The 22,218-nt window shown below is 56.5% G+C and overlaps 1 protein-coding gene across 1 annotated transcript; it reads left to right on the plus strand.

Annotated features, from left to right (window-relative positions):
- The first annotated feature begins 8,299 nt into the window (after window positions 1-8,299).
- On the plus strand, window positions 8,300-17,821 carry LOC311525261 (uncharacterized protein). The gene is made up of 2 exons (XM_084637223.1): window positions 8,300-8,429; window positions 16,327-17,821. The coding sequence occupies exons 1-2, from the start codon at window positions 8,411-8,413 to the stop codon at window positions 17,583-17,585; spliced, it is 1,278 nt and encodes a 425-aa protein (XP_084493349.1). The 5' UTR covers window positions 8,300-8,410; the 3' UTR covers window positions 17,586-17,821.
- The last annotated feature ends 4,397 nt before the right edge of the window (window positions 17,822-22,218 follow it).

Here is a 22,218-nt window from a genome sequence, read left to right on the forward strand (position 1 = left end):
CTCTGCTGCAGCCCCCCTGCGTGACCTTGGCCAAGTCACTTAAGCCCAGATCCTCCAAGGTAACTAGGTGCCCAGCTTCCATTGGGGTTTAGCCTCAGTTCCCCATCTGTTCCCTGGCAATGATAGCAGTGCCCTGCCTCACAGGGGCATGAGAGGGTTAACAGCTGTAAGCATGACGCCCCAGTAACGGGGGTATATGGATAAGTGCCTAAGCTGGAAGCTTGATCGCCAGTGTCCCCAGCAGAGAGTTCAAGGACTGAATGGGCCGTGGAGACCGAGTTTCCCGCTCCCTTTTGTGGGGATCCCTCTGGGGCAGGGGTGCAGCTCAGCAGAGCATTGGGCTCAGGTCAGAGCCTTGCAGGCCTAGGAAGGAGGCAGGAGGAGGGAGCCCAGCCAGCCTCGCATGTAGAATCCATCGCAGCATTTGGGAAATGCAAAAGGTGCCGCTGGATCTCCCTGGGTTACCCAGCCCAGGAACCGCCCCCCAAACAGGCTGGCCAGCCAGGTGCCTGCAGCCCCTAACACCCCTCTGCTCTGCTCATCAATCGGCCTCTGGGCAGGAGGGGGTACCCCTGATACCATCCCACTGTTTGTTTCCTGGCCATGGCACAACTGGGCTGGGTTCTGAGTCACAGGCCTTGGGTTCCCTCTACCGGCTGCTCAGAGCCCAGCAGCTGTGCTCTGGGTTTGCCTCCCCTTCTCCTAGTCACACACAGCTTCCAGAGACCACCCGGGGGGCTAGGCCTCCTTCCTCCTGGGTGCGTGGACCCCAGAAACACCCCGCTCTGCTCTTTGCCCCACTTGTGTAGCCTCTGGCAGTGACCGGATGAGAGGGAGCCCGAGCCGGTGCTGATCCTGGCTTGCAATCGGGACGCTCCCCTTCTCCTCCCGGCCGCGGCTGGGGAAGCAGTCTCTTAGCCCAGGGGACGGCAGAATTTCACACACCCCAGTCACCCCTGCAAACCACAAGCCTCAGCCAGAGGTGGGTGTCCAACCCTGGGGCCCAATCCTTTACGTCAATGGCAGCAGGACCGGGCTCCAGAACAGCATCTGTGACCGCACGGGCTCTAGAACAGCATCTGTGATCTGGCTGGTGTCAGCATTTTGCCGTTGGCTCTGGACTCCTGCCCTTGGGGGTTTAAAGCTGGAGTTGATACGTGACTCTCACTGGGCCCCTGGCGTGCGATTCACCTGGGGGCACCCTGGACAGTGCTAGGATAGGAGAGTAGGTCTGGGGCCGCCTCCCAGGGCTGAGAAGTTCCATCCCCCCAAGCAATGTGGCCTCCCCAGTTAAAAGACGCCAGCTGAGGCCAGAGCTGGATTCATTTAGGGTGGGCCGGTTCTTGACTGAAGAGGCCAGACTAGGACTTAGAGAGGCTGTGAGGTGCCACCACGCAGCACAAGATGGGCTACTCAGAAAGCGCCACGGGGTCAGCCCATGTCCAGCAGCCTCAGGAAAGAACCTCTCGCATGCACTCCACCTGCACCCTGTTGCTTTTCCACCACGAGGGATGCTGCAGTCACTAGCCAATGGATCACCTTGGCCTGGGCACCTGGCTGAATTACAAGGGGGGGGGTTCGGGTGAGGAGCCCACTCCAGAGAGCAGGAGGCCAGAGCTTGGCTGGGAGCCCTAGGCCAATGGAGCTGTCCCTGCACTGATCCCTGCCGGGATAGGACTGCACTGGCTGGACCAGGAGACAGGCAGCAAGCTCTGTGGAGTGGGGAGCAGCCCTGAGATCCATGGCGCCTTTAAACATTTGGCCTCTAGGTTATTCAATAGGTTTTTTTTCTGTCCTAAGAGCCATTTTTCATTCATTTTTAAGCTACATTGCAGCCTCCCCTTCTACTGATCCAATCCGGTCCCATCAGCAGGAGTTAAGGGGCTGTGTTGTTACCCACCCCACCAGCAGGGGGCATGGCACAGCTTGCAGGGCACATGGCAGCGCTCATGTGTCAATGACACACCCTGGACAGCAGTTTCATTCCTGACGTGGGTTTCCCTTGGGTTCTGGTGAACTCTCTCATTCAGCACCTTCATTGATTACATGCCAGGGTGCATTAAGGCTGCGAGGGAGGGTGGCCCAGCAGCTAGAATAGTAGCCTATGACTACAGCGATCTTGGTTCAAGTCCTTGCTAGCCACAGGCTCCCTCGGCCGAGTCCCCTACCTGTGCAAAGGGGATAACAGCGCTGCCCTTCCTCCCTGGGGTGGTGGTAGGATAAACACATTAGAAATTATGAGGCATTTGGATACTCTGGTGATGGGACCAGAGAGACTTTAATTAAATGCTCACTGATTGAATCACCCCTCCTCAGAGGGATCCAAGCTAATGAAAGCAGAGGATGGAGCTTGTATGATTATTGATGCAAATGCTCAGTTCCTGAGGTTTTGATCAAACTGGATGGAGGCTCAGCTAAACCAGGGGCTGCGTTAAACTCTGCCTGACAAAACATGGCTGACAGAGGTGTCCTGCAAAACAATAGACAAGGGGCTATAAAATCCATGCACCAGCACAGGGCCTAGTACCTGCAAAGCACTTTCCATCTTCCCAGCACTGAACAAGTGGGACATAATTAAACCCCACAGCCGCCTATGAGGTAAGTATCAGTGTCTCCATTTTACAGAAGGGGAAAATGAGGCATGACTCGATGAAGTGATTTGCCCAAAGACAAAGCGGGAGCCAGTGCCAGGCCTGGGCTCCCATCACTAGGACTCACCTCCCTATACAGCTCAAGAGCAGAAGGTGTAAAGATCTGATGATGTTTTAAGTGAACCTGGAACACAGAACCGAGAGGTGACATCTGAGTGTTTGAAGGGTCACACGCAAATCCCACCAAGGTCAGAGGTCACGCCATGCCTTCGGAGCAAGGTCTTTCCCCCAGATTCACAGTAAGGATTTGGATTTGACCCATGGCCTGAGTGTCGGGTAACTATAAAATTCCACATTAGGAGGAAAGAAGGAATCGTTTCTTTGGTGGGCTGACTTGGGGTGAGGGCATTTGGTTCTTTAAGGCTGCTCAGAGGCTTGGGGTGTTAGAGTAAGTCCCAGGGGAAATGGAATGGTGGGCAGAGCAATGCAGGGGAGCTGGTCAAAACACATAACTGCAATCTCCATTGCTATAGGGGTTTGCAATTTATCATATGGAGAACACCATGTAGGTGAGAGCATGCGTGAGACAACACATCGGCATAACGCTGCCTGGTGCGGGGAGGAATCCGCTCCTGCGTCCGCAGGGGTGCGTTCGCTACTGGCACCGGCTGGGAGGAATTAAACCAGATAGCGTGCATGGCATTATTGCCCTCTGTTGGAAAGAATCAGACCTGCTTGTGCAGGCCTCCCCTGGCTGTGCCGGGGTACAAGAATCACACCTCGTGCCGGATGGAGTCCTACCCTCTCGCTTATGTTTTATATTTGTAGGTACTACTGCCCTCTGGTGGAGGAACATAGATCTGACAACATACGTGTGTGTGCCTTGCTCTGTGTGTGTGTGGGCCTGACAACGTACCTGTGTGTGCTTTGCTCTGTGTGTGTGTGGGCCTGACAACGTACCTGTGTGTGCCTTGCTCTGTGTGTACATTGCTACCTGTGCTGGGTGGAAACTGACCTGCTTGGGTGTATATATGTTTGCAGTGTAATGCTGTAGCATTAGATCCAGCTCCCCCCGTCAGCTTCTAGCAGGGCCCATGCAGGGGGCAGTTAAATATCCCAGGTCACAGGTTGAAAGGAGGCAGGGACCAGCTTTTATTTTAGAGTCAGGGGAGATCAAGAAAACAAGAAAGGTAAAGTGTCCATGAGAGCAAGGGAGTGGGTAAGGCATGTCCGGGATCCCGCACCAGAATGGTGGTCAGGGGCCATCGACCAGGGAGACAGGATGTGGTTTCAGCCACTGAGTCCCCCGCCAGCCACCTGATTTCCTGGGGAGGACACGGGGCATTACAGACCAAGGCTGAGGTTTTCAGAAGGGAGTGCCCCTGACCCAGTGCACAGCTCTTGGGAAAGCAGACCGGAAACCCCTCTGGGTGGGAAGGCAGACTATAGAAGGAGAGTGGTACCCTGATTCATGCAGTGCTTCTCATTCCCGGAGCTCAGCATCCCTTGCAAAGTTGGGGCTGGATCACTATCCCCATTTTAAAGCTGGGGTGTGATTTCTCCTGGGTCACCCAGTGACAGAGCTGGGAATGGCTGATCAGGTAGAGTAGAAGGGTGGGCATCACCTCTGGATACAGCATCAGAGAGGCCATTACTGGCTGCTGCGTCCAGCTCTGGTGTCCACACTTCAGAAAGGATGGTAACCAATTGGAAAGGGTTCAGGAAAGAGCTACAAGAATGATCTGAGGTCTGGAAAACCTGCCTTCCAATGAGGGTCTGAAGAAAGTCAATCTATTGAGTTTATCCAAAAAAAATTAAGAGGGGACTTGCTCATGGCCTACAAGTACCTCAGAGGGGAGGAGATTTCTGAGTCAGCCAAGGGCTCTTTAACCTAGCAGGAAAAGACAGAATGAGATCCAGTGGCTGGAGGCTGAAGCTAGACAAATTCAGACTTGAAATAAGGCCTGATTTCTAAGTGATGGTAATTAGCCATCAAACAGCTGACCTAGGGATGGGGAGGATTCTCTGTCATTTTAATTCTTTAAATCAGGCCCGGATATCATTCTAAAAGATCCATGATAGCTCAACCACATGTCATGCACTCGATGCAGGGATCACTAGGAGAGGCTCTAAGCTCTCTGCTGGCAAGGAGGTCAGACGGGATGATCCGAATGGTCCCTTCTGGCCTTAAACTCTAGGAATACCCAGGGTCTGGAGTCCCAGCGAGACTCTCACCACTAGACCACATTTGCAGGACTATGAGGAAGGCCTCTCTGCTTCCAGCACTGAGTATTGCATAGCAAAAGCCATCCATCTGCAGTCCTTGTCTGGTCCCTTTCTCCAGAGTATCTGAGACCTCACAATCTACTGTTCTTATCCTCGCAACAGCCCTGGGAGGGAAGGCAGGGCTATGACCCCATTGTACAGATGGAGAACGGAGACGAAGGGACATGCCCTGGTCACACAGGGAGACTGTAGCAGAGCAGGGACTTGAAACCCGGTTTCCCTGGCTAGCACCCTACCCAATGCACCATCCTTCCTCTCTACACCCTCACTTCCTGTAACCTTCAAGCACTCGTTCCCTGCATCACACCCAAAAGGGAACTGTCTGTTTCTGTTTCACCCACTCTGCTTCGTGTCTGAAATCCCCAGCCAGGAGAACGCGCGGCCTTGTGTTGCTATGGAGTTTGTTTTGTTTGCTGCCTGCTGCAGACGGAGCCCAGCTGCCTGCTCATAAGGCCGTTGCTCATCTGCTACCATCAGCTCTTGCTGGTGACCCACCTGAGCTCAGGAGGTGACAGATCCGGATGTGTGGGCAGTGTCTCTTGGGGACGTGCCGCGGACACACTCACAGGGTCAGTCAGGCAACGGGAAGAGAAGTAACACTGGAAAGGCAGGCGGGGTCCACTCCAGTGGACTTCTTACAGCAATGAAATCTAGTCACTTTTCAAACATGAGTTAAAAGCCGTTCCAAGACCATCAGCTGCCCCAGGGTCTCCCTGCCTATTTCTGCGGCTTGACAACCACATTTTCCTGTTTTTAAAACGTGTTTTTCTCTCTCTGGCTGCTGTGAGAAAGAACCATACAGACAAGACACGGAAACTGACAAACCACCTGCCTCTGCAAAGGAAACCGTGAAACTGACTAGACCAATGCACAAAGCTAACACTCTGGAAAACTGAGAAAGTCTTTCCTCCCCTCTAACCTCTTTCAGGTAGAGTGAGCTTAGCTGTCACTTGTAACAGGAGTAAGGGGGGAGCCATGGACCAGGGCCCCACTGCGTTAGGTGCTGCACACACAGAACAAAATTTCCAGGTACTGCACCTTTTAAAATTGGTTCCATTCCTTTAATTGTAGAAAGCTCAAAAGACGAATAAAACAGTGTAAGCCCTAACTACTATCACAGCTTGCAGGGGTACCTCACCTATGTCAGCTGATAAAAGCAAATCAATAAACCCTTTAAACTATTGGCCCCTACCTACTTGTGTCTTAAATGATGAGCCATAACAACCTCTTAGCATGCATCACGGCACCGTTTATTCCAGGCATGTACTGTGATCTCTGGAATGCTTAATAGGTGCTTAGGAGGCAGAGTGGCTGGAGAAAAGGCCAAATACATTTATTATTAGCCATAGGAGCACTCAGCTCACACCAAGCCTCCCCAGGCTTCTGGAAACATTTAGTTTGCACTGAGCATGCTCAGACACAGATCTCATGCTAGGCCAGGTCTACACTTAAACGTTTTGCCAGCATGCAATGCTGGTTGGGGTACGATTGTTTTTATGATGTAGCTGGGCCGGCAAAAGCCCTGTTGTAGATGCAGTTATACTGGCAAAAACCTGCTTCTGTCCGATTTCAAACTGGCATGAGCTGTGCCGACAAAAGCTCCTTTTTGCTGGTATAACTGTGTCTACACTAGCAGGATTTTGAAGGTGTAGGGACAGCAGCAGTGTTTTTAAGTACAGACAAGGCCTGTGAGTACAGTCAGACCCTCACCGGTATTATCCATCACACACACACACACACTCCCCTGCTAGTCAACTGTGGGCTGATTCTCTCCAGTCTTGCGTAGTCACTTACATATGTGCAAAGTGGGTGTCAAATGCTACTGGTTTGATGCACAAGGTTTGCACAGGTTTAAAGGATGGTTGAAAGGTTCAGGGCGCTGGGGCATCCTGCCTCTACCTGAGCCTCAGTTTACCTAGCTGTACAGTCATTTTGATCTGTCTCCGAGAGTCACGGTGGGAATCAACATTTTATGACTTCCCCACCCTGCAGAGCTGGAGCAAGGATTTATCCCTTAGCATGGTTGGTGTTTCAAAGATGTTAGTTACCAAGCCTTAGTATTATGTATTAATAATTTTCCTTTTTGTTTAGCTTTGTTTCCTCAGCCTGGGGCTCTTTTCCCTCTCCAGTTCCAAGTGCCCCTGGGCTTTTGCTTGTACTGGGGAAAAGAAAATTCACAATAGACACAATGGGAGGGGAGAATCTTTGATCTATTTGGCCCCAATCCTGCAAGCGTTTACATTCACTTTTAACTTTACGCACAGGAGTTAGGCCCAGATCCTCAAAAGCATTTAGATGCCTAACTAGTCGCTCAGCACCTAACCACCGAGATCTGAGTCCCACTGAACTCAACAGAAATACTCGTGTGCATCAAGGTAAGCAAGTGGGTGTTTGCAGGATAAAGGCCACAGAGAGGAGGACACACCTTGGGTCAGCAGCCAGTCAGATCCCATCCCCCTGCATTTCCTAGAATCAGGAATGGAGGGAACTAGAGATGGATAAACCCCCTCAGACCTCCTCCTGGCCCTACAGCGCAATTCCAAGTGCTTTGTCCAGTTGGTCTATCCCAAGTGATGGGGTCCCAGCCAGGCCCTCCCCCACGGCCACTATTGCACACCCAAAAGCCCCAGCATAAGCGTTCTCCTGTCAATTCCATCCCGATCGTTCCCAGCTACGGCCCTTTGCACAGGAACACCGGTGTACACAGGGATGGCAGCAGGGCCCCAGGGCTCCCTAGTTTACACACACTCTCAGTCACGGGGTTGTGCATGTTGCCTGGGCTGGTGTCCCCCGGCTCTGGGTGGGTTTCCACTGATGGTGAAATAGACACACAGAGACACACACGCAGCTGCTTCCCACCACCCACAGGGGATGGGGAACGTCAGCCAGGTGCCTAGCAGGGGCCTGGGGGCTGGAGGGGGAGAGGCTGGAGTTGAGGAATTCCTGGGGCTGGAGGTTGGGAGCTGGAAGAGGAGAATGCTGGGGGCTGGGAAGAAAGAAGAGTGCAGGATATGGGGGGGACACACACTGAAAAAGGGGGGGGCTGGGGAGAAGGGAGGGGGCTGGATATGGAGGGGCTGGGGAACCAGAGGAAGACTGCATACTGGGGGGTGGCTGAAAAGGGGGTGCTGGGGAATGAGGGGGTGGATATGGGGTGGCTGGATGGGAGAAGGGTTAGGGAGAAGAAGGGGGCTGGATAGCAGGGAACTGGGAAGGAGAAGGGGGTGGGGGCGGGATACTGGGGGGCTGGAGAGAAGGGGACTGCGGAGAAGGGGGCTGGAGGTGGGAGGCTGGAGAGAAGGGGGCTAGCTCTGGGGCAGGGGACCGGGCGGCGGGGGACTGGGAAATCCCGGAGGGCGGGGAGTGACTTGCCTCTGCTCCGCAGGCGGCTCAAGCCGAGGCGGAGCCGCTGCTGGGCGCCGGGCGGGCCACACCCCGGGAGGGCCGGCCCGAGAGAGCGCGGAGCGCAGCCCGGCATGGACACCTGAGACGGGGCCCCGCCGCTCGGCTCCCCGGAGAGCCCCCGCGGGAGGATGGGACCCGCCGCGGGAGGTGAGTGAGGGTTGCCCGGCGGCGCTGTCCCGGGACCGGGGTCCGCCTCCCTCCAGCCCCGGGCGCCCCCCGCCCCGGCTGCCCGTCCACTCCGCGCCCCTTGGGCTCCGCGGGCGCATTCCCACGCACCCCCCGGGCGCGGAGCGACTGACCCGGCCCTGGCCCGCTCCGGCTCGGGCGGAGCAGCGAGGCCAGGCTGCCGGGGAGCGGGTGCGCTCGGGCTTGGCTGGGTCCCGCCGCCCACGGGTCTGTTTGGCTGGGTTTCCCCAGTGCCCGTCCTGCTGCCCGGCTTTCCGGGAACGGGGGCCTGCGCGTCCCCTGGGCTCCATTCACAAGGGGCGGCGAGGGCAGGGGCCACCTGGTCCCTCCAGCTGCCCGGCGCGGAGACCCCTCTCCCGCTGGGCCACCAGGGCCGGGAGTCCGTGCGCCCTTCCCCAGCCGAGCACCGCCTGGGTTCTCCCAAGTTTGGTGCCCCAGCGTTGGGGCAGGTGACTCAATAGGGGGCGCTCTTCCCCCGGCGTCAATCCCGACTTCAGTGCCCCAGTCTAGCCCGGGGGGGGGGCTAGGGTGACCAGATGTCCCTATGTTCGTGGCGTTGCCTTATATAGGCGCCTATTACCCCCCACCCCCACTTTTCACACTTGCTGACTGGCCACCCTACTGGGGGCGCCTGTTGCTGCGAGGGAAGAGACGGACAAAAATAGTTCCTGATCATCAACACTGTTTAATTTGTGCCAGGGCCTGGCAGGTCTGAGCCCCGGCCCCTCCCGGCCTGGCAGGTCTGAGCCCGGGCAGCCTCCGGGCCTGGCAGTTCAGAGCCCCGGCCCCTCCAGGCTCGCCGCATCAGTTATGAAAATTAAAAAATTGCTTATGCCCCAGCACCTCTCCCCGTTGGAATTAAGCGCCATTCCCACTTCTGCTGCTGATTCATTTTGTAACTTGGAGCAAGTCTCTGTGAGGTGGAAAGACTGTTAATTTCCTACCTCACAGGGGAATGTTTGTAAAGGGCCTTGAGACCCTTGGGTGGAAGGTGCTGGCGACCTGCAAAATGCATCCTTGCTGAAAAGGGATGTAGGTCTTTTGGGCTCCAAGAATGTAGCTGTCAGAAGCCAAGATTTTCAAAAGTGGCTAGTGATTTTGGGGGCCCCACCTGAAACACCTCAGAGGGGCCTATTTCTCAGGAAGTGCTGAGCACTCCCCTTTGAAAAACTAGCCCCTTTAAAAGAAATTGCAAGTTAGGCTGCCCAAGTCCAGCAGTTCCCAAAGTGGGAAACCAGCAGATGGGGTGGCGGTGGCCCCTCGTGTGTGGAGGATGCCATTTTGGGACCTCGGACGCACCGTCCATGTGAGACCACAATGCACGGAGACCACTCTGCTCTACAAAATGGCGCCCTCCATGCTCTCTGCGGGGCCTCGGGAGGAAATAATTAATTACAGTGGGTTTCGAGCTGGCAAAAAGTTTGGGAACCCCTGCAGGGCTAGCCTTAGGGGTAGGCGACTGCCCAGGGCGCTGTGGTCAAGAGGCAAGAAATAGGGCAGGCCTGGGGTTCGAGGCTGCAGAAAGTGTGTGTGTGGGGGGTCGCAGCAGGGGCCAGAGGTGACAGGGCGGGGAGCCCGGGAGCCAAGGGCACCATTTTCCCTAAGGCCGGCTCTGAACCCCTGGCCTAATCACCGTTGAAAATCTTGCCCAGAGTCTGTGAAATCTGACTCTAACCGGGTGACAGCCTTCATGATTTTTCATGTATACCCATGTAGGAGTAGGGGGTGTAAACCCAGGATCCATGTATTCTCTAGAGCCCCTGTAACAATGGGGGGGGTGCATGGGGTGGAAGGGGATGCAGTGAAAAGTAAGCGCAAAAGTGCTTTCCTCAGCTCAGAGCCCAGGCCCCGGGACACGAGAGAGGAGCAGCCATGCAGCGTGCTGTGACCAGCCAAGGGGAACGGGGGCGTTTCCTTGCCGCTGCGCAATGGTCCAGTTCTGCGGTTGCACACAGTGGGTGGGAGTTCCACTTGGTGCTTCAGAGGCAGGGGGGAAGATACCGTGAGCCGGCTCCACTCCCCCTGCTCCGGCCATGCTGGCTGGCTGTGCTGGGGAGCAGTGGCATACAGCCACGTACAGGGCCTACAGAGACAGAAGGGAATGTGAACAGAGCGGGAGTGGTGCTGATCACCATGAGCTGGATACCCCGTTGCTGCTGGACTCTCTTTCCTGCTGTGTCAGCGAGCTGCTTGTAGCTGCTGCCATCCACGACCCTGCTGGGTGTATGTGCCACTCTGTGCCCGTTCCCCCTGGCCAGGGGGTTGCAGTTCCAGGCTTCTCATGGGCAGTGCTCAGAGAGGAACCAGAACGAGGTGCAGGGGCTCGGTGAAAGCTGCCACTCGGCATCACAGAAGATCGGGTGAGGGCTGCCCAGATGGTCTGATTAGACCCTCAGTAACAAGCACCTTTCTCCCGTCCACTTCCCTGCAGTATCCGGTTCGTCCTAAAGCCTTCCTTCAGGAGGTCTGCTTTCTATCACTGGCTGAGCAATTCATGGGAGGGAACGTTTCTGCTGCCGTGAAACGCGGTCTCCCTGGAGTAAATTGGAGATGGGGGGGATACGAGTTAAGGCTGAAGTTTGTTGGCGGTAACTGCTTGGAAAGCCGCAGTGCCAACCTCTGCCATTGCCAGGTCCCAGCCGCACAGAGCTCGTGTTTGGGACAGTCACAGAAGACAAATGTTTCCAGGCGGGGCCGGTACGCAGTCGGCATCCCAGGGGCCAGGCTTAGCTCTGTCGGCTGAGCTGGGCCATCAAGGCCATAGGCGTCCATCGGGGCTGGGAGGGCTTTTGCTCCACGCTGAGAGCAGTGTCCGTGGGTGACCAGTCTGCTGCTGGCATGGCGCCCCGCTCAGGTGATCAAGCTCTTGGCCCTGGGCCGTTGCCAGGGGACAGGCCTGGCCCTAGCAAACAGGAAGGCAGTGCAATGAAAGGGACATGCCTTCGTGACTGAGAGGGCTTCCAGTGTTGCCGCTGGCTCTCCTTTCCCGTCCCAGGAAAGCTCCTCGCCTTGAAAAGCGGCGGTCAAGCTGCCCTGGGCCCCACATTTCCTGGGAGAGCCTCAGGTTTCACAGATTTGTATCACAGCCTGCTGGGTCTGGCCCAGAGGGGACGAGAGCAGTACTGGGCCATGGTGCCTGGTTCTCTTATGGGGCAGGACAGGGTGGGGAAAGCACACCAGGAAGGCAGCTCATGGTCCCCTTCGGAGCCCATCCCCACGGCTGCTTTCAGGGTGAATTTCCTGCAGGTGAAAGGTGCTTGGCAGGCAGCCCGGAGGTCTGGGTGTATCCATGGCCAGGTACAGCCAGGGCTTTGGCAAGTGGGCTCCTGCCAGCCGTGACAGCATCGGTCGCTCTCCTTGGCCTTTTGCTGGGGCTACCAGCGAGGGGCGGGGGGCATTATTGCTGATTGGCCTGTGCTGGATTGGAACAAGCCACCTAGTGGTGGAAGACCCCCGGAGCCCCCAGCCTAAGTCCCATGTCCCCCAGCCTCAGGCTGGACTGGAGTTGGAGGTGAAAGTCTCTGCATCCCATCCTGGTCCCCTGAGCCATCCAACCCCCACAGCACACAACAAACGCACACACCCCGTGCACACTGCCTCTTAATTAGCAGAGGGGAAAGTTGCTGAGCAATACACGGTCCCTCGTGAGACACCGCCCCCCCTCCCAAGAGTCCTTCCCACAGCTGGGACCTGAGCCCCGTTTTCCCACATCGAAAGACCGAGCATTGGCCACCCTGGCGTCCAGAACAGGCCTGCTCAGGGTTTAAGCCGTAAGAGGCTCTTGGTTAAAAACCAGGCCTGGGCCTTTAAGGAGAGCAGGGCGGGGAGGTAAAGCCGACGTCAGGGGCAGTGGCCAGGAAGTGGCCAGGGAGTGCCTGGCTGAGCAGGAGTTCCTCTGGGGATGGCGGGGCTGATAAGCAGAGATTGTTCATTGTTCCACCCCTGCTCAGACCAACAGACTGTAACCGGAACATGGGCCAAAGTGCTGGAGTTTCCTGTCCCGCACAATGGCAGGGAACCGAGCCCGGGGCCCTGTAATGTCTCCAGCATACAGTATTATTCCTATGTATATTACCGTAGCACCTAGGACTGGGCCCCCATGGTGCTAGGCTCAGTGCAGACAGAGCAAAGGGACGGCCCCTGCCCCAGAGAGCTTACAATGTAAGATGAGATGTCAGGTGGGGTACAGGTGAACTAAGGAGTCCCAGGAAACAATGGCCAATGTGACAGGCAGGGCTCCCTGCACACCAGCGATTTAGCTGTCGTCCGTAGGCATCATGGCAGTGGAGAGCTGGGAGGGATTTAAAGGAGGACAAGGAGTTCCTTTTGCAGATGTTTCCAGGGAGCTCCTCCCAAGCATGGGGGGGCAGCCTGGGGCAAATCCCCAGGTCCTCATTTGAACGCTAGCTTGTCTGGGCAGCCCCTCTGCTGAGGGCCTGGAGACACAGGCCAGTGCCTGTATCAGAGACATTCTACGTGGATGTGCCCTCAAAATTCCCTCAGCCTGTCGTGTCTTGGGGCTGCACAAGGGCATCCAAGCCTTGCCATAAGGAGGCATCATGGCAGAGAGTCAAGGGGAGGGAAAGGGAACTGAGAGAGGGGAAAGGGAGAAGGGAAGCACTGGGAGCTGAAGGAGAGAAAGAAGGGGTGAGAAATGACTGCAGGGTCGGGGGGAGAGGCAGGTGTGGAACCAGGACCACCAGGTAGAATCACCGTCCCACCAGCCTAGGGAGTCACGGATTTGGGGGTGACACAGTGGGGTCTCTGGTAACCCCACTGCTGAGGGCCATCCCCGTGTGGCCTGGTGGAGAGAGAGCTGGGAGAGAGGAAACAGCGTCCGTGGCCTGGGGCTCGTGTTACCGTCAGCACCGCAGCTGCGGCCGGTCTTTGTCTCCAGCGCTCGGACTGGCAGCCTGGCCCCAGCTGGGCTGATGGCTCCGGAGAATGAGCGGATGCACCGCAGGTCCTGCTGCCTGGGGCTTTGATTCCCAAGGATCTCCCTCCTCGCCCTCCAGCGGTTCAGCTCCTGAGCCTTTCCTGCATCTCGGGCATTGTAAAGCATTCGAACGCCTCCCTCGGCACGGGCTCCCCTGGGGCCCAGCCTGACCGCCCAGGGAACTGAACCCCCTGCTTCTCCCCGGGACATGGGTAGCGACAGGTCGAGCTTTCCACACACACCCCTCTGCCAGCCAACCTCGACCCTGCCCCGAGGGGGGAGCTCAGGCTCCTGGCACTGGACTAACACCCACCAACCTGCTCTGCCCAAGCTGCTGACCAGGTCCCGATGCCCAGGTGCTGGTGTCTGGGCAGGATTGGAGCTAGAGGTGAATGCTTCCTGTCAGTAAACATCTGACCCTTAAATGGGGAAACAGGCAGGGCTTCCCTAGCCCCACAGCCACCGCAATGCACCAGAGGACCCACTAGGTGTCGCCGATTACTCCAGACGAGGGGAACCAAGCCGAGCGCGCATAACTCCGAACCCTGCCTCCAGCTGCCTCGTGGGTGGATCGAACCCGCTCTCCGGCAGAGACCTGTGGGGCTGACTTTTTCTTACCTTGCAGCAACACTGGCATAGCTTGTCATGCCAGGAAAGCTTCACGGAATTGATCTGTCCTACATAACGCCTGGCATCTAGATTTCAACCCCTCCCATGCCCCGCTGCCCTGCTGTGGCCCATCAGTACAAAGTTATGCCCGCAGCTTGTCCATAGCAGGGCATTCTGGGGTAGCTGGGGCAGCTACACACGGTCCTAACAGGCCCTGGGGTGGACGAGAAGGTAGGGTCAGACCCGTCTGCAGCAGTGTCGGTCCCAGGATATTGGAGATTCAAGAGGGGTGAGGTCGTATCTTTCAAGGGACCAACTGCCTGGTGAGAAAGACATACTTTCGAGCTTACCCAGAGCTCTTCTCTGGGCCACTGGGGTCAGACCTGTCAGACTGGAGTTCTGGGTGGCCTTTTGTTATACGGGCTTTGTTAATTTCTCTGGTTCTGGTGTTGCACATGCAGACAGCATGACGTCGCCTCCGGAGGAGAGCTCACCTGTTCCAGATCCCTGCCCCTACGCCCTAACTCCTGCGCGCTGGGGTGCAGGGAGCCCCAATCCATGGTACTCTTGGGGTGCAGATCCCTTTATGCAGTTCCCCATATCGTGCTGCTGGCTCTAAGCAGCAGGATCACACTGATTCCACTGTATTGAAGGCCCTCTGCATCAAAGAAAGGGGAGCAGGATTTGCCCCTATAGGCTGGGTGGGGAAGCCCTGGCTGGCTGACCCTTAGAGAAGTGGCTGTGCTGTATGGAAGTATCCTAGAGAGATGCCTCCAACCACCAGTGTGAACGGAAGGGTCTCAGACCAGCTGGTTCCCTGAAAGAATGGCCATAGCCATGGGAAGGAGTTTATGTGGCTGCTACAAGAGGAACAGGCAGATAGCTGGGGCTCTGGACCTGCTGGAGGGGATGATGGAGGGCATCGAGTCTGAAATCCTACACTCCTCGGAACCAAAGGTTTCACTCCCATCAGGATCTAACTCAGCCTGCATATTTCTGCAGTTTACTCTGTGTGTGGATGATCCCTTTGAGTCCATGGTCCTGTCTGTGCAGCATAGATGCCGACGACCCCAGGGCACTGGTCCTAGGAATCTGGATCACTCATTGGCCAAGTATTGCAGGGTCATGGGTATCCAGTCAATCTCTGTGCCCTAGGGAGCGTGATTCCCACACACCACCTTTCTGGTTTGAACAACACATGCCCCTTTTCAGTACAAGAGCTCACGTTTGCCCAGCCGTTGCCTGGGGAACTGCTCTCCTCTGGAGTGGGTGTAATCAGGGTGTTCCCCAGTGCTCCAGGGCACTGAGCTGAGTACCTGGTGCAGGTAACTCTTTGCAGAGCAGCAGGATCTGACCAGGTGAGAGGCAGGGCTCCTGCCCATGTTTGTTTGTGCCAGGGCTGGGTTGCTTCAGAAACTGCGTTAGCAGCTTGACATCAGCTGCCTGCCAGAATCAGCCTGGGTTTCATGCTCAGACAGAGGAAAGTCCTAGATGGCCACCACGTACTGGGGGCAGGCGGTTCCATTCTTGGGAAGGAGCTAGAGCGGCCGGGTGAATTTAGTTAGTGGCTGAAAAAGGAAAGTCCCTCCCAATCAGCCAGTTCCACCTCACCTCTTCCCTCCTTTCATGCCAGATGCAACTGGGAGATGCTAGTGGGTCACAGATATTTAGGGCTCAAAAGAAGGACAGGGGGTCACCCCAACCCTTTCCTCTCCCCTGCTGCAGGGTGTTTTAATGTGAGATGCTAAAGGTGGCAGATTTTGGAAGATGTGACCAATAGTATATCCCTCTAATTACCTATAAGTAATAATAGTGGTTAAACATGCATTGCCAATAGGGGGCGGTGTGCTGCTGGGGGGTGCCATCTTTCCGACGACACGTACAATGGAGGCTCTGAACATTCATTGTTGTTAAAGATCCCATGGCACGTTTAATAAAAGCAGCAGGGTCGGCCTTTGTGAAGTTCTCATCTGGGTACCTGCACGCTGTTTCCCTGTATTTCAGTTAGGATAGGATTCTTTTTCACTTCCTATCTTAAGCTGCTTTGCAGAATTACTGTACGCTGCGGGGTTCCCCCCCAGAGACAGCTACATTTCAGGCCTGGGTGAAGTGAACCTTGTACAGATAAAGTTTGGAAAGTTTTTGAAGAGAGAAACTGCTCTCCAAGAGTTAAATTGATCCATTAAATGGATCGAACTGCAGGCTTACTCAACAATTGGTGTTTGTTGTACAAGAACTGTTGTGAGTTAGTTACAAACCTCTTTTTACTCAGAAGAAATCACGAATCTATTTTCCTCTCCCTTTTTGCTTTAGGTCATGAGCTGTGGACCTTCATACTGTGGGGTGGGCTGCTGCTGGCCACGCGACTTGCTCTAGGAACTGTGGAAAAAACCTGCAACTGCAGTACAGTTGTGGCCTTCTCTGATTTTCAGGCCGCTCCAGCCCTCCAGACATGCTGTTTGAACTTCACCAGGACTGAAATTCGCTCCCTGGACTGGAGCCTCTTTGGTGGAGTAACAGGTCTGAGAGAGCTATACCTCTCGCATTGCAGCGTATTGGACATTGTCAATGCACCAGGGGTGCCCGTCATGCTGGAGATTTTGCACTTGGATCACAATCAGTTGGAAAAGCTTCCAGAAAGTTTCCTAGAAGATGCCCCCCGATTGAGGATCCTTCGATTGGACGGCAACAAGCTTCACAAGCTGCCCAAATCCTTCCTGAGAGCTTCCACCCAAATCCAAGAGGTTAACCTTGGCTTCAATGACTTGGCCTCCCTTCCCTCCAGTGTCTTTAAGCCATCTCTCACCAGGCTCGGCCTCTCCAACAATAGCTGGGATTGCACCTGCACCTTGTTCAGTGACCTGGAGAAGTATCCCCGAGAGCCACCCAGCGGGGACATGCAGGGCTCTGTCGTGGTGTGCAGCACCCCTGAGCGTTACCGCAGCATGGACATCCGAGACATCGGTAAGAAGGAGCTCTGCCGGGCACACAGCTTGACCGCCCTCTTCATCTGCCTGCCCCTGGTGGTCATTTTAGCCCTGGTCGCCTGGTGCTTTTGCAGGCAGAAGAGAAAGACGGGCTCTGCCCTGAGCCGCAGTCCGGAGTGCCACCTGGCCACAGCGGAGAGGAACGGTGCCAAGGGGCTGGCAGAGCATCTCCACTATATCCAGTGTGAGCTGCCCACTGCCCCCACCGAGAGCGAGAAGAACATGCTGCTGAGGAACCAGATCCTGCTGAAGCCTTCCACCGCCCTGCTGGGGAGCAACCGGGACCTCTACGAAGAGGTGGAAATCAAGCTGGGGGCCTTGGATGATTCCTTGGTGCTGGTCAACGATGGGAGCCTCGACCAGGAGACGGGCCCCGAGGGGGCCCCCCAGGTGGCGGCAGCAGCAGACGAACTGGCGGGCAGCGAGCTGGAAGCGGAGACGGTGAGCGTGACGGACGTCCTGAAGGACTCGGTGGACCGAGAGAAGCTCTACATGAGCCAGGCGGTGGATTATTACAACCTGGTGCCTGCCATCGAGCTGGAGGACTCCGACCACCAGGAGTACGAGAACATTGACCTGCACTGAGGCTTGGCCACTGAGGTGTCCTGGGAACCTGGGGCCGTGTCCTGGGAACCTGGGGCCGTGTCCTGCCCTTGCTGACATCCAGCGCACTCCCGGGGGTGAGAGGGGATGGGAGCTAGCACAGGATGCAGCTGGAAGGTAGTGAATGGATATCTTGTCAGTCAAACGACCGTTGTCATGTCGATCCATTGGACTGGAGCGAGAGCGATTGTACATGAGGTATAAATGTCTGGAAATGACTCCGGCTGGCTCATTGCAGAGTGGGACGTGCTGCCTTCCGAATTCCCACCCCCTCCACCCTCAAACCCCCTTTGCCTCTCACGGTCCGGTCTTCCCGCACATGTCCCGCATCATAGGCTCCCGTGGCCGCCCACGACTGGCGGTCAGGGGCCAGCCGTCCTTAGCAGGGCTTCGTGCTGCTCCCTGAATGCCCTGGAAAACAACAGGGGTTCAGGTCAGGAACCTATCCGACCCTCTCCGGCGCGGCGTGATTCCCCTCCTTCTGCCGAGGGGGTCGGCACCGCAGCGGCTGCGTGTCCCGCTCCTGCCGGCCCGGGCATGCAGTGGAGGGAGCGTGTCGAGGAGTCGCAGCACCTCTTGCTCCACCGCGCGTGCACCGAGCAGGGGGCATGGAGCCGTCGGGGCACAGAGCCGTCAGCGCGACCCCGCGGGCAGGAGGCAGCTGGAGACGGGTCGTGGGCATGGGGAGCGGGAAGCCCCAAGAACGAGGTGGTGGTACTGACACGGGCTGGGTCTGAAAAAGGCTCGGGTTGGGTTTTGGTCTCCCTCAGGCTTGAATTAGACCCAAGCAGGCCTCTGCCATGCTCCCACCCCTGGCCTGGTTCTGCTCCTGCCTTCGGGGTGCAGGTCGGGACTATCTCCATCAAAGTCACTGGGGTGACCCGGGTGCAAAACCAGCATGAGTGGGAGGAGGCTCAGGCCCTGGAAATCCAAGGCTGCTCTGCTGGGGACAGGGCAGGGTCGCTGCGGGAAGAGGAGGGACCCAACGGTGAGGTGTCCTCGCGGCCCTTGCTGTCCAGAGATGGGCTGTGCCTCTTTAGAGAGTCCCTGCATTTCCCTGCAGGGCAGAGAGGGGACCGGCCACAGCTCCTGGTACCCCAAACCCCACAGCGTTAACAACGACCAGTGCCCTGGGGCATGAGGGCAGCAGCAGAGCTGAGCTCCCAGCTCCTGGCCCTTTAACATCTGGGAGGAAAGTCATTTATTGCTGCAGGGACATACAACACTGGGACGACGCAAAGCAGAACAGGCCAGCTCCCCTCTCCCCTTGGCTCGGGCTAAGGAGCTCAGGATCTGGCCCTGCGTGTGTTGCTTATGAGGCAGCCAGTCACCACGCCCGCCCTGCTGCCGCAAGAGTCACTGACATCAGCCCCTCGTCCTGTGGCTCCAGGGCTCCCTAGGCCTGAGCGTGGCAGGGGTGTGGGCTGGTGGCTGGAGCACAGGAGTGGGAGGCAGGAACGCCACATTCTAATTCCTCTTCTGCCACTTCCTGTCTGGGCAGCTGTGGGCACATCTGCTCCTCTCTGTGCCCCTAGCTGCCCTGTGGGGTAAAGCTGACCTGGCCCCCGGGGCTGGGAGGCTTCATTCAGCGTGCAGAGCACAGCAGGAAGCTGAGAAGTGCTGAACTAAGCAGGCTTTGCAGCTGGCCGGCCCTACTGCTGGGCCACGCGGGTGTTGGCCTCGGACAAGGGCCAGATCCAGCCACAACCACCCAGTCCCCAAACCCTTGTCTGGCCTCTCTGGCTCATGCTCCCAGGGGCCCCAGTGCAGAGCTGTGTCAGGCTATGGGGGGAGGCAGGCGGCTGGTGAGGGGCATTTTATCCTTGTTGGAGTAATGAGGATCTCCTGGTTTTCCTCCTTTGAACCCCAGCCTCGTGCCCACCCCCTCCTCGCTGTCTCTTCCTTCCCGCCAGCTGTGGGGGCTCAATGGGATGGGATTCCCGCTGCCCTGGAGCCAGCCAGAGACACGCCCAGAGCTCCCGCCCTGCCCCAGGCACTGAGCGTGGGCACAGGGTGCAGTCCTTGCCCGCAGGGACAGCCATGAACCGACCCTGCCTGCAGCCAGCTGGCATGCTGCTGGAGCCCGGGCAAGCCAGCAAAGGGGACCCCTCCCCACGGGCCACAGGCAAAGCAGCTGAGGCTGAAGGATGGTTTTATGAGCAGCCATAATAGCTTCAACCCGAGGCTGACTTCTCCTGGAGATTGACTCCGCAGCTTATCTTTATGAGGCCCGTGATGCTGCAACAGCCACGGCCCCTGCCGTGGCGCTGCTGGGATCCCGCCGCCTTTCCCGGGCGGGTATGTGGAGGATCCCTGTTTCCACTCGGACCAGCCCACGGCGCTCTGTGCAGGGCAGCGTAGGCTTTCACAGTGGGTTCGGCCTCGCAGGGGACACAGGATCAGCAGTGTCGGTGTATCCCTCCCACCGCTGCGGACTTCTCCTCGGCTGCCCAGCCCAGCCCCACCCTGCCGTGGGTGATGTGTACCCTTTGCACAGGGAAGCTGTCACCAGAGCAGGCCGGCTGTAAATAAGGGCTATTTACTGCCCTCTTCTCTGAGCTGGGTTCCAGTGGGAAAGAGGAGAAGGGAGCGGAGGGGTTGTAAATCATCCCCTACCCGGGGCAGGGCCAAGGCAGAGCTCAACGGATACATCCACTGAACCCTGCAGGGAGCATAGGCTGCTGCCACTCCTACCTCAGCCCCTCACCAGGGCCCTGCCCTTTGCCCGTGGAGTTTCTGCCCAGACAGCCCAACCCCCTGCTGCCCTCGTATGGCCTACGGGCAGCACTGGGGTCCCCCTGAACCCCAGGGTCCTTCACTCCAGCTGCCACAGCTCCTCCTTGGAAGAGTCGCTGCGGCCAGTGCAAAGAATCCTGGCACACAAAGGCTCAAGGAGGCAGAGGACGAAAGGAGACGGGAGGGAGCGAGGGCTGTGTGGGGGACGGAGCAGTGGGCGGCAAGGAATTAATTCCTTCCTTTCTCCGAGGCCACCAGGCTCTGGGAACTGAGACTTTCCTGGATGCCAGGGAAAGGAGCAGTCTAGGCTGGGGTTAACCCTCCATGGAGAGACGTACTGGCCCCAGAAAGGAACGGCAGAGTTTCGGGGAACGTTTCATTAACAGTCACTCAGCCTCAGTGCCGGAAGGACAAGCAGGTTCACCAGACACACCCCGAACCTGCAGCCCTCTCCTGGTGAACCGACTAGCTCCCAAAGTGACCTGCTCCTGCATGGCCTGGATCTCTCATAACCTTCAGGCTGGATTCTCCCCTAGCTACCACAGCTTCAGCGGGTGCAAAGATCTGACTGGGGATAGGGGGAAGAAAGGGGTGCAAGATGCTGACTATAGCTGGCCTTACCAGACGTACCAGCACTAGACATAAGGCAGGGCTGTGAGATGAAAGAGCTCCAAGAAGGGGAGGGACAGAACATGTTGATATCTCCGTTAGAGGAAGCTGCATTTCCTGCAAAGAATATCGCTCAGCAATCTCTGCTTGGCAAGGAGCCCCTGCCCCACATGTTGGTGCTTTGTTTTGATTTGAGTATTTATTTATATCCCACCAATGCTTTCTTCCAGGGGTTTACTTCAGGGTAAGTCCAAAACGCACAGCAGCAAACTAGTTATGACTCAACACCAAGGCGGGATCAATATCCACCGGGGTCTGGAAGTGAGGGTGCTTAGTACCGTGGAGACGCTCAGGGAATACACAGTTTCCTTCCAGAGGGGTTGGAGGAAAGGCAGAGTCTTTTAAACAATAGCAAGTGGACAGCTCTGCCCCTTCCCCGCCTCGTGGAAATAAAAAAATGGTTAACAAGATAATGCATTTAGTTTTCTCAATGCCAGTTAAATATATAAGACCCAGAGGGGCTACAGAAAAATATACTTAATCTGCATATGTAAATTAAACAAAGAAATTGCACATCAGGCTTTAATGGGATCTAACATGTTTCACAATATCTTCATTAACATGCACTGACGAGCAGGTCAGTACCCCAAGGGCGATCCCTGAGGATTCCAGCAGGAAATGCAGCTGGAGGACACATCCAGGCAGGAAGGTGAGAGCATTACTGGGACACGCATGCCATGCTAGAAAGCAAGCCCCAGAAAGCTCCTGGGCTGGCCTGCCATTCTTTGTGTATCTTCCTGCAGCTGTGGTGCTGGTCATCCCAGCGAGCTATGTTAGGCTGCCACCACGCCTGCTTTGTTACTTTGTGTTTAGTTATTTCCCCCCCCAGAGACAGAGCAGTGTGGTGTCCTCGCTCAAGAGACTGGAAACTATTTTACGTTCCATTGCAGCTTTCCTTTTTAATCTCAAGGGGAGCTAGTTCAAGTCCATCACGCAGTGAGAAACTGGCTCCTTTCTAGCCTTGAACAAACTTGGTCACCAAAGGGCACTCAACTCGGTAATTCAATAAAGATGTGCTTGAGGGATGCCAAACTGCTCAGAGTCTCAAAGCCGGATTGGGTGCCTGTGAACAGAGTGGCTGCCTCCTGGGCTGAGGTCACTCTGCTGGCACCCTGCCTCAGTTTCCCCACTTTCAGGGCTCACTCACTCAAGCTACCCAACAAACTCTGGTTCTGCTACTGCCCCGCCCCCCAGGCTGGGTTTATTAAAA

The sequence above is a fragment of the Lepidochelys olivacea genome (assembly GCF_965140295.1).
Source record: "Lepidochelys olivacea isolate rLepOli2 genome assembly, chromosome: 8".
Lineage (NCBI taxonomy): Eukaryota > Metazoa > Chordata > Testudines > Cheloniidae > Lepidochelys > Lepidochelys olivacea.